The sequence below is a fragment of the Anser cygnoides genome, chromosome 19, assembly GCF_040182565.1.
Source record: "Anser cygnoides isolate HZ-2024a breed goose chromosome 19, Taihu_goose_T2T_genome, whole genome shotgun sequence".
Lineage (NCBI taxonomy): Eukaryota > Metazoa > Chordata > Aves > Anseriformes > Anatidae > Anser > Anser cygnoides.
The window spans coordinates 5,081,641-5,093,967 of record NC_089891.1 but is presented as its reverse complement, the minus strand read 5'-3'; the positions used below and the strand labels follow the sequence as shown (position 1 = coordinate 5,093,967).

The window sequence follows — 12,327 nt, the reverse complement described above, 5'->3', positions numbered from 1 at the left end:
AGGTGCCCAGTTTTCAGTACACCCACCCAAGCAAGACAATGCCCCAGCTCTAAGCTGTATGCATTCAACACGTCGCTCAGATTTCACCCAGGTGGCATCTCAGCAGCCCCTGCCCCCTGCCCAAACAGCCACTTACAGCCAGGCAGGTGTCGAGAGGGGGAATTTCACCCGTCGCCGAGGGCTGGGGTCAGACCGCAGGCTGCACGCTGTCATTCCTGATTAAAAGCTCTTCCTTTTCCTGGTCTCTAAGGTAGATTTGCCACTTGGCTAAATCACAGCCCAGCTGAACGTGACAGGTGCCTCCTATTCTCGCAAGCCTAAAATAAACTCAGAGCCAGCGTTTAGGCGAGGCTAAGCCAGGAGCAGCAGCACCAGCCCTGCACGCAGCACTGCCAGCCTTGTAGCGTTCCTCCTGGGGCCTGAGTTTCACGTGGGAACATCATAAACATGCTTTGTTTTGCTCTTCCTCAGAACGCAGATAATCCCAGCTACTTCGCTTCAAATTCCCTAAAGCAACTGGGTGAAAAAACAACAACAACAAAAAAAACCCTTCTAGCTTAAATTAGTGGGAAAAGCTAAAACCCAAGCTCAATGTCACCCCGCAGTTCAGATGCAACACTGCCAGGCTAGCAGGTCATACGTAACTGAGCATTTTGAGAACATCCAGGGATTTTTTTGATAAAACTGGAAAAAAGAGGGGGCAAGCAGGTGCCCTGCCAGTTGGTGGCAAAGCATCGGACGGGTCTGCTGCTGTCAAAGCAGGGAGAGAACTGCTATTTCAAGTCTTTTCTCCCATGCTCAGTGGTACACACAGGCTGGACGAGGATGCTCTGAACTTGGTTCCGCGTCTACTTCTTGATCTTTTGTTTTAAGGCTTCATTCAAGCACTGGCAGCACTGCAGGCCACAGGCAGGCACCCTGTGCAGCACTGGTCTGGGGCTAAGTTAGCAGCGCTGAGAACAAACGGCATCCCACAAAGACTTCGTGGGCTGCTCTCCCCGGCAAGCAGCACGGGCTCTGCAGCTGCTGGAGCACTCAGCTCGCCGCCACCATCACAGCAAGGGGATGCTTTCAGATCCCAAAGAGACGCAGACACGGGCTGCAGGGCAGGGTCCTGAGATGGTCTGCAAATGCTTCTAGAAAATGCCTTACCAGCCCAAACGGGACGAGGTGGTCAGCAAGATGCGAGTTTGGAAAGTAACCGAGCTTGTTCCCCCCTGCCCCACGCTTACCTTAGCTTATAGGAGCAGTGACAGCAGGAGACAGGGACCTGTCCTACAGGCACCACGTTTAACAGGCATCTTTTCAGTCCCTTGAGGGTTTCTCATCACGGCGCTCCTGACAGCGAACACTTATCAACGCCAGCTCAGAAGAGATTAAGGAAAACTCAAATTAAGCTTCCCCAAGAGGAACTTAAGGTTCACGACAGAGTCGCCATGGGCAGGAACAGACATACAACACCGCCTACGAGAGGCAGGCTGGCTGATGAGACCAGTTTACCCCACAGACTACGGCCCAGGAGGTTAAATACAGCTTGTCAAACCCCCCACCAGCAGTTCCCAACCATCTCCACAAACGCTAAGAAAAAGATTGCTTTTGAGTACTCACTTTGCAGCAAGAATGCCAGCTCTGGGAGTTGTGATAAGAGCATTTTCCCTACAAAACTGGCTGGCTCGCATGGTTGCACATATGCTAATCAGAAGGACTACCCTGATCTGAGAAAAAAAGAAGCTGCATGGGGCTAAACCAAAAGAAGTAAAAGCAACACCGAAGCTCGTGGCACAGTTGCTGTAGGACATAATTCAGCTCTCAATTATTTTCATCATCATGCAAGAGCAAATAGATTTTAAAGGGTAACCAATATCAACAGACGACAGTCTGGTACTAAATCACATTACTGAGCACAGAAATAAACATAAAAATACACAGAAAAAATACCTAGCCACAGTACGATTAAGAGGAAGCCAGGAACTTAGCCTGGATTTCTTCCAAAGCTCCAAGTGTCAATACTGGGAGAAAAAAAAAAATAGGCTCCTACAATTAAAGATTTTATATCTGCATTATGGCGACCACATCACTTACAATAGTTGTGATACTCAGTTCCTGTAAATTATTCATCCTCCTCTAAGAGGCCTAACAAAACAAGAAATATGAGAGCTGATCACATAATACTCTAGTGAAATACAGAGAGTGCTCGATGTGGAAAGTGTTAAGTTTTTATCTGACACGTGGTCTTAGATAAAAGCAGCCTCTGGAAAGAAACTCTAATGCCACCCAAGGAGGGTCCTTGAGGCTGATCGAGGCAGCCGGGGACAATTCTGAGCAAGAAAGCCCTGGACAAGTGAACAAGGGCTGCAGGGTGAGCAGGGAAAGAGCCCCTCTTGCAAAGTAGTGAGACAGTGAGGGTGAGAAGGAGACAGTGAGCGTGCCTCACCACTGAACAGCACATTCATAAAGACAAGAAGCTACTTCGGAGCCAGGTTTGCTTTCTGTAAGAAGGGATGGGTGCAAACTGCTTGCACATTTCTGGCAGAAATTACAAATCCCATCCAGATTTAGGACAGCTTCCTAATTGCAGAGACCAAAGCAGCCCGGTAACTTTTTATGGCAGACCTTCAGACACAACCGGGCTGCTGCAGCCCACGACAGGAGGGCTCGGGCTGCCCTCGCCAGCGCCCACATAATCACAGGGAGCGCTTGTTTGGCACGAGTTTTGTTACAGGAAAGTCACCCTGCACTTAGCACTTTGCTTTGTCATTGCAGGGCAGGTTCAGCCTGTGCACCAAACGAGCCATTTCTCTGCCGTGTACCAGCAAAATCCCCAGTGCTGCACACAACTAAATGGAGGAAGTTTCTAGCCTGAGAGTCAAAAGGGCAAACAAGCCAGCTCAGCCACACCGCTCAGATGTTCTGGGTGAAAAGGCAGTCACTGAGTCAATAGCACTTTTATATAAAAAACTGACACTAAGATATGGAGTGTGAGACCTCAAAACACTGGCACATTAAGATAAAAGCATCAACTAATGTAGCAAGAAGACATTTTGGGCTTTTTTTTTTTTAATTATTATTTATTTTTAATCTAGGAACCCAGGTATCGGGTTCTGGCATTTCCTCCAGTGTCACTTTCGCTGCTGTATAATTCTGCACGGTGCTCTCCTTCCCTATATTTCAGGAATATACAGCATCTATCAACTTGCTTCATCCTGTGAATTTTGTTCCAGTTCAGAAAGCTTCCACAGCGAGAATAATTCGGGTCTATGTTCATCAATCACATGCCGCATTAAATACACTTCAAGGAAGGAACATTACATACTACTACACCTCATTAGGAAGAGCTTCCCAAGCTCCTTGGAACATACCCGAACACTGCTCAGCCTCCCTCTTACAGGAAGCAAATGAATCATCCACATCTGCAGACTCTAAAAAACAACAAAACCCAAAGATTTCCAGGAAGGACAGAGATTCCTCCCTTTCCTCTCCCCAGCTCCTCTTTTCTTCTTTAACCTGAAGACTGCAGACAACTCGCTGAGATTGTACTTCAGCATGGGAAGCCAAAGCAGTTTCTATAACCTGGACCCCGCAGGCTTCCTGTGGCACAAGGACAGAAATTGCTCAAGTTAAGGACAAAATAAATATGAAGAGCTTGTTCACTTACAGCCAGTTACACAACCACGTAGTAACTCTAAATTTAGAAAATGTGGCTAGTTTGTCTCAAGACTAACGCTGTTTCAAGGAACTTGGACTCAGACGCTGAACAGAAGCACGAATACTTCTTGCAGCAGCCATGAGAATTATTCACTTGGATTGGACGCGTAACCTACCTTCCAAGGAAAAAAAACAACTTTCATCTTCAAAAGCAGCCCGAAGAGCAAAGCCAAGGGACAATTCCAGCGCAGGGCCCTCCTGGAAATCTGATCACTTCTGAGCAGAAATATCCTGCTGTACACTCACCTCCAATTCTGAAAAGCCAATTTCTGAGGGGAGCAGCCCTGCAGCGAGCAGGGCAGCTCCCGAAATGCCTGGCTCCTCTCAAGCAGCAGGTATGGCAGGAGGAGCTGGGGTAGGGTAACTGTGGAGTAAAGGGGGAGGAAGCAGAGCATGAAGCTACTCAACCTACAAAGCTACTCAAGCTCCAGTTGTGTTTCAGCGTAGCTGTTGCCACCAATTTTACCAAGGACTATGATCTAGGACGTTATTTACTGCCTACATATCTTTCTAACTCGGCCTTCCAAAATTCTCCCAGCTTACAAGATTCATACCCAAATTAACTCTAAAAATGCTAGGTTACTCACCAGTTTACTCATGCGAGGGAACAAATCAATCTGAGTCCCTCAGTACCAAGAGATCTGGTATGCCATCTAGTTTCCAAGCCCCCTTTTTACCCAAACACAGAATAACCAATGTGTTACGGTTCGGGTGAGGGTAATTTATCTGTACGGAAGTCCCCAGCTATAACTGCACGGAAGAATGTCAAACATTTTTCCACCATCCAGACAGCTCACCATCTCCAGCCCTGCTCAGAAAGGGTCAAATAGAGAAAAGAGGGAGCATAGCACCAAGAAAACACAGCTGGTGGCCTTGCACTACTTCGGGCTATCTTGCCCACGGGCACCTGCCCCAGGCACAGCTGAAGAGGCACTGCCACATCAGCGCCCGAAAACGCTTTGAAGATGAAAGTCCTACTTACTTGCTAAGTATCCTTATCAGTAGAGAAGCAGTGCTGTTTCTTAAAACAAAAATGATTCATATGCAAAATTCCTTTATTCGTGAAGAAGTTACATCCTTTCAAAAGTAGGTAAAAAAAAATAAATGAGCTGTGATGGAACTAATTCCAGCTCTGCCGGTATTACTGTATTTCACTTCAAGCAGAAGGCTCGATGTCCGCTGACATGAAAATGCCACCAGTCAGTCCAGCAGGAGGGATGCATGAGGAAGTCCCAGCTTTGGGCTAGGAAGCACAGTTAGAAGCCTTAAGCTCCACATCCTTTCAGATTAAATAGCCCTTTTGCCTGCCAGCCTCCACACCTCTCCCTGGGCAGAACAGCTCCGCAGGCAGCTGCAGGGACGTGCCTCCTAAGCCGTGCTTGGCGCCTGCTGAATCCCGCACCGCTGCTGCGATTTTATGCTGCAAAATGAACGCTGCTTAATGGAGCGAGGGCACGGCTACCTAGCTTCCCTTCGACTCCACACACTGTAACCAGAGGCTCCCAAGTGATACCGCAAGCACGAGCCCAACACACTCTTTTCTTATTTCAAATTAACTCCCACCCCTAAAAAAAAAACCAACCACAAAAGTGAGTCCCCAAAAGACAGTGCTCTAGACACCACTTCCACAGCCCTCCAGCTGCTCTCTTGGCGAGATTTAGACCAGCGGGTGAGCAGAGACATGGTGCACCAAAATCTTAAAGATCTCCCCCAAAACCTGAACCACACCGCACCACAACCCCTCCACGTCACGAGGCTTCTCTGGAGCAACTCAAACCTGAACGGAGACGGACGAACAAGGCACACAGCCCACATACAGGTACCCAAATCCGCACACATCATCACCAAACTCATTTCTGCTCCCTTACACCATGCTCTGGAGGTTTTGGCCCGGAAAGGTTTCGATTTCCACTCGGGCCTCCTCCCGAGGCTTCCTGCTGGAACAGGGCACCCAGCAGCTACCAGCCCGTAATTCTGCTTGCCCCGCACCCAGGCAGATGCATGAGGGAGGCAGGAACGACCCTAAAACATCCAGGGTAGATCAAGAAATAGGAGTCGCATGAACCCAGGCTACGATGAGGCAGCCGGGGCCTGCGGGGTGCCCCTCAGGCCCCCCTGAGAGCACCACAGCTGATCTGCAAGCACCCCCAAACGCCAAGCCCCCGTTTTTTGTAGCGTTTGATGTTTCACCCCCTACCTTTCCACCTCTCACACGGTCTACCTGTCCCTTCCCAAAAAGCACGTAACATCCAGAAATCAAAAAGCCTACCGAAACCCGAGGGTACAGCCGCCACCCAGTCAGCCCAAGGACTTTGCTGGGAGGAGAAACTGGCTTTTGCTGAAGTACAGTAACTTTACAAATTTTGGTTTCAGACACAAACACACGCACATTTAGCAGCCTAACAGCAAGTGGAATAAAAGCCCAAAGGTTACCATGAAGTGTCCCAGAACAAAAAATAATCTGTAGGAAGACGACATTCTCCTACTTTACCACAGGCCTGAAGGCCCCAGGAGGGGACAAGGCAGCGGTACAAGGCAGTGCTGAACTGAGCTATGTGTCAAGTGCTCCAGAGCACAACATAAAAGGAAAGAAACCCAAGTCACCTCTCTGTTCTCGGCCTTAAAGCAAGTGCAAAAATTTCAGGCCGAAGGATCGGTTTCTAGGCTTGCACTGACCCATTTGGGCAAAACCCCAGCACAGGGTGGGAGGAGAGTAGAAAGGTAGGAGGGGAGTGGAAACAACGAGGCAGGTTCTTCCTGAGCAGCATTTAGGAAGGTGTCATCACCTTCAGAGCCTTTGAAATCCCACAAGTAATTAAGGCTCTGAGCCTCACAAATGCTGGTGATTTCCCCGCACCAACACAGACGCTGAACATGAAAAATTGTGGCTTGCTCTGAAGAGAGAACTGAGGACAGCCGGCAGAAGCAAGGCCTTGCCCCAAAAAGCACCTGTCAGAGCTTCTGCCATTTAACTTCTGAGAAGAATCTTTGCCAAAAAAGTAACTTTACATAATTGTTTAAAGCCTAAAACAGAAGCCCGTTTTGGAGCTGCACAGCACAAGCGAAGGAGAAACTTTATGAGAAAGTCGCAGCAAAATGCCTCACTTATGCAGGTATTTCAAAGCCTGTCATGGGCTTTGATTGATTCCTTCCAAAGCTTTTAGCGCACATTAGTTTGTTTACTAGTCCTAAGAGCATTACTAATTTAGCTGCCTTCCCCCCCCCCCCCCCCCCCCCCCCCCTTTTAGCTACACCAGCACATCGCAAGCGAGTGCACCTTGGAAGAGGGAGCGAGCCACAAAACTGCTTGCTCAGTGAGGTTTTGTCCATTTTAAAAATAACACTCCTGACTGGGTTTGGAACAAGTATAATTAATTGCTCAGCCCAGGTGGCCACTCATACTCCCAAATTGTCAATTCACCTCGCACACGGTACACAAAATCTCTCTTTGTACAGTAACAGGGTGTAACATCTAGTACTCCGGAGGTTTCCACACCACGCGGTGTACAGGAGGCCATTTCTGTAGTAAAATATTTATGATGATCCCCAAATCCATATTGCAAGCGTCCAACAAATCAAAGTAAAGCAAGAATCAACTCAAGGGTACGTAACCTTGCAATGAGTGCTCGCGGGGCGGAAATGATACCCACTGAAGTGACTGTTTTACACAGAACTACACAAATTCCAGTAAGCTTTTTCTCTCCTCCTTGCCTCTAACGGCCGCGCAGATCAGGTGGTTTCAAAGCACCCCCCTGGGAGACTAACCGAAATGTCAGATGCAAGAAGAGGGTTAGACACAGCTTCCTCGTGCAATAAAAAATATCATTATTAGCTTATGGGCGTTGAATTTGCACAGTTCTGCACTGTGACCAGCATTTACTCCTGGCTCCTGAGAAGCAGCCGTACCCAGGCCATCCCTCTTCACCTGCTGGAATTTAAATACTCTGCATCGCAGCACTTTAGACAGTGAAGGCACTGGCCAGGTCTGAAGATGGAATATTTTTAAGGCTGTTTTCATCCCTCGGTCTCAAGCAGGTAGCACACAGTCACTGGCGAGGACTGATGCCTGAAGAGCCCATGCTAGTGGGCTGGGAGCCCAGCACTGAGGGCTGGCAGTGGCTGCAAGGGATGGACAGGAGAAAATACAGACCTCCAGTAAACAGAAATATTTCCCTCTGCTGTTGTATAAACACACTGAAATCACAACTTGCAAGTTTAGGTCATAATGACTATATGACAGGATTCAGACAGCAAATAAAATATTCATGAAAATATTGAAATTACGCAGGAATAATGTCTTCAGAAAGCTCTCCTGCGAGCTTACATTCATGGCTCAATATTTGAGGTCAAGAAGTTATGGCAGTGAAGGGTGGGAAGGAACGGGAGGGCTGTGTGGGATGAAGGAGAGCTGAGTTCACAGAAACTCATGGAGATAACATCAGCCAACTTCCAGCTAACAAGCTGAGCAGCCACTGGGCTGTGCCTGAGGAGCCCTGATAGCACGAATCCGTTCCCAAAGCAAAGCCGAATGGTGTAAGAGAGCCATCCGAACCAAGGGGGATTCTGGACCTTACAAAACAAGAGGCTAAAAACTTCCCGAGGAGTTTCCCCTCGTCCTGGGTCCCTACATGCTGCCTCCCTGTACACCCACAAGCACTGCGAGCAATACAGCATCATGCCAAGACGCCAGCGCAAGCATTCGTTCCCCGAGGCAGACGGAGGAGCACAAGGCAGGAATTCAGCAGGCCGGCCGGCTGAAGGCCTCTAGATAAGGTGCTGAAACACAACACCTGCACTTTCCACTTCCCCCGTCCACAGAAGGCGGCTATCAGCCTCGCACAAGCGCCGCGGCGATTAAAGGCGGTGGAAAACTCTGAGGCTTCCAGGTGAGAGGCAGGAGGAGGAAGGGCAGCAGCGTTTCAAAGCACCTTGCGAGCCCCACTAATACCTAACAAAATCGAGAATTTTTGTGAACTTCCCAAAGGCAGCTCAAGCATACAGCAGGGATACCAACCTACAGCCGAGAAACCCTGAAATTAAAATTCAGCTGTGGCTAATTCCCTGCCAATTTGTTAGGGCAAGCACCAAGCGCTTGCGCCCGTGAGCAATACCTTCAGGATTTCTGCACCAAGCCTTCCAACGGCAGCGTGAGGACAAGCAGGGCGGTTCCAGCAGGTCGGAGGAACCGCTGGTTGCATGACAGCACCGGGGTCCAACAAGACACGGTTGGCAAACCTGTCTGCAAAGGGAAGCTTCCTCCTTCCAGGGCTGTGTTTGACATTATTTGGCAGCAATTCCTTCCCGGTGTTCTCAATTGGGAACGTGCTCATGGGAGGCACGAAAGGAGCGCAGACACCAAGGATAAAAAACCCTGGCTCTTCTTTTATTCGCATGAATGCCACGATACCGGTGATGACTATCAAGCCAGGAATGAGCTCAAATAAACTACTAATTCTTCTGGAAGAGCTGGTGGGCCTTCGTACCAAATGCTAGCTCTATTTCAAGAGAAAGTTTCTATTACTTATTAACATCGGTAATTGTGTGCTTGTGGTCAAGTGGCAGCCTGCCTACCGCTTCCAACAGGAAAGAACAAAAGTAAGCATTGAACTTCTAGAAGCAACAGTAGAAATCATTAGTTTACATATTCCCTGGCTGGAAAAAAAATAAAAAACACACCTAACCCCCAACTTTAAAGAGAACATGGGGAAGCTCTCCGATTGTAACCCAGCTTGGGTACAGAACTGCTGCTGCTGACCTTTGCACTAGGAGCAGAAGGTGCTGTTTGGCTCTCCTCGAAATCTGCAGCGACTTTATTTCCCCCCTTCGGCAGGTACAACACGTGCTCTGACCGACACACGTGGCAGGGTTCGTGGATCTCCAAGTGCTCGAGAGCTGACAGAGGCACCCAGCCCTCGGCACACGCCAACCGGGCACACGAGAGCACGCGATGGGCCAGCAGGGGCCCTGGATGCAGGATTTACCTTTATCCTCTGCCCACCGCAGGGACTAAATGGGACCTTGCAAGAGAACCGCAACGAGCACCCTCCCAAATCCATCATGTAGCTGCTTCGGGACTGGTTACCACTTCCAAAGCCGTCAAATAACTCACAGGCAGAGATGCTAGAGAGTCAGAGCCCCGGCCAAGAGACGTAGCTGCAGGTGAGGGCTGGCACCGGCGCCCAGAAGCCAGCAAGCCTCAGCCCCACGGCACCCACGCGGTGCCCGAGGTTTGTTCCAAGGGGTTCCCAACGGCACCAGATTTGGGTTCAGTAGGCCCGAACTGCAGCGCAGGCTGCACAAAATGCCTCTCAGTCCTGGTGGGCAGCTTTTCAAATGGGAAAATCGATGCGGTAAGTGCACCTGAATGCCTCAAGCTCTCAGGAAACTTCTCCCCGGGGCCCAGTGCCTGCGCGGTGAAGATGCCGACCCCGGAGAAGGACCAGGAAAAGGGAAGAAAAAGGAAAACCCTTTATTTATGTAACTGTCTTTGACTTCTGGTCATCCCCAGCCTGTTTTTTTCTAACGTTGGGCACTCAGTACCCTGTGCAAAGTCAGAATTAACAGATCTGAATACAGGAATCCAGGAACAATTCCTAAATCTGGGTTGATTCACCTAAACCGAGGCGGCCTTACTTAGATGCTGAAAAACACGCTCAACTTCGGACTGATTTTTGCTGCAACAGCATACAAAGACTTATTTAAGGCTGTAGTGATTGAATCGTGGTTTCTTTAGAGAAAGAGGGTGTTTTTTTTTCCTTAAAGGTAGAAACATACGGTGTGCAAACATCCTCCCTTAATGCCCGTTTTCATTTTTCTTATCTCCAACTGGTCACGTGCCCAATGACACTATCCCCTAAATATAGCTCATCCTGCCAGCACTCGCAATCCCACCGCTCTCTGCAGGACCACAACACACCTTCCTTCCCCGCTTCCTCCCTCCGCATCACCTCGACACCTCACCGTGACGATTTCGGGGTGGCAAAGCCGCCGGCACGCCGGGACCCTCGGGCTCCCGGTGCCCCCCCGGTGTGGCAGCCCCCCGGGCGAGGGCAGCGCCGGCCTTCTGCTGTGCTCAGCGCAACGCCCATGGCTCGCCGGCCCCTTTGTGCTGTATCGCAGTGCCCCCTCTCTCTCTTTTGTCTCCGTGCCGCCAGGCAGCCTGCTGGAAGCCCCCCGGCCAGCCTCACCCCGGGCACTGCGCCCATCCCGGCCTCCCTCGCGCCCCGCGGAGGCGAGCGGGAGGTCGTGGGACGGCGGTGGGCTCGCCAACGGTGCCCAAGGCTCGCACGGACGAGGGCACGTCCCGTACCACGAGCCGCCCGCCGTCGGCTTGCCGGGCCGCCCGTTTCGCTGCTGGCTGCCCTAATAGAGGCCGCGGTGCCGCCATCCTCCGGTGCCACCGTCCTCGACGCGGAGGCCACGTCGCCGGCAGCGCTCCGCGAGCTCGGTGCCACCGAGAATCGCCCCGGTGGGCAGGCTCGGGAAGCCCCGAGACCAGGCCTCCAGTGGGGAAGGCTGAATCCCAAAGGGTTTGAGGCCCTCGGGTGGCGGAGGACGAGCCGCCCTCAGCCTCCGGGAGGCCGCGGGCCAACCTTGGCCGCTCGGATGGCGGCGGGCGGCCTCCGCCGACCCCTCGGGGTGGTGACGGTGACGGTGGCGGGGGGATAACCACGGCAAACCCGCAGCCTCCCGCTCCTCAGAGGGAAGGACGGAGGCTCCGGGGCGAGGCCGGGCGGCGGCCTCGCGAGGCCCGGGCCTCCGTGGCGGAGGGTTTGGGGGGTGGTGGGGGGCACGAGGCCGGTCGGTGCGGCCCCGCCGCCGGTTACCTTGGTCTCCTTGACGTGCTGCTTGATGCCCTCCGGGTACCACTGCACCCGCACGTAGCCCCGCCGCAGCGGGGAGGCCCGGCCTTCCTCCGTGCCTCCCGCCCCGGGGCCGCCCGATTCGGAGCCACCGGAGCTGGCGGCTCCTCCGCCGCCGCCTCCACCTCCTCCTCCTCCGCCGCCCCGGCCTCCTCCGCCGCCTCCTCCTCCTCCTCCTCCTCCCCCCGCCGCCTCCTCTTCCTCCGAGTCCGAATCCTCGCCGTGGATCAGGCGCACCAGGCCGAAGCGCACCGAGCCCCGGTACCGGCCCGACACCAGGTCGTGCGAGAAGAGGAGGCGCTGCGAACCGCCCGGCGGGGGCGCCGCGGGGGGGACCGACGGGACCGGGACCGGGACCCCCGGGGACGCGGCGGGGACCGGCGGCGGCAGGATCGGGCCCCCCGGTGCGGGCGGTGCGGGCAGCTCCGCCATGGCGCCGGGCAGAGCGGGAGAAGCGCGCGGCCGGCGGCGGCGGAGGCTGGGGGAGGGGAGGGGCGGGCCGGGGCGGGGCGCGCGCGCGGGTAACGGCGGGGGGCGGGGCTTAGCGCGGCGATAAGCCCCGCCCCCTTCCCGCCGCCGCCGCCCCGCCGGGCGGTTACGTCACGGCACGGCCTCAGGGCACGCCCATTGGTGGCGTCCGGCCACGCCCCCTTGGATGGCCACGCCCATCGCGGGGGGGGGGAGGAGGAGGGGGAGAAGGAGGGGGGGGAAGGAGGGAGGACGGGGGGCAGTGGGCTCCATGGGGAATGGCCTCGGGTTG

The 12,327-nt window shown here is 52.8% G+C and overlaps 1 protein-coding gene across 1 annotated transcript in view; it reads right to left on the bottom strand.

Moving 5' to 3' along the window:
- Positions 1–12,054, bottom strand: part of UBE2O (ubiquitin conjugating enzyme E2 O) — a 62,203-nt gene extending 50,149 nt beyond the window's left edge. Inside the window, exon 1 of the mRNA XM_048064344.2 lies at positions 11,532–12,054. Within this exon, the coding sequence (XP_047920301.2) occupies positions 11,532–11,999 (468 nt within the window). The 5' untranslated portion in view covers positions 12,000–12,054. The remainder of the gene's footprint in view (positions 1–11,531) is intronic.
- Positions 12,055–12,327: the final 273 nt, after the last annotated feature.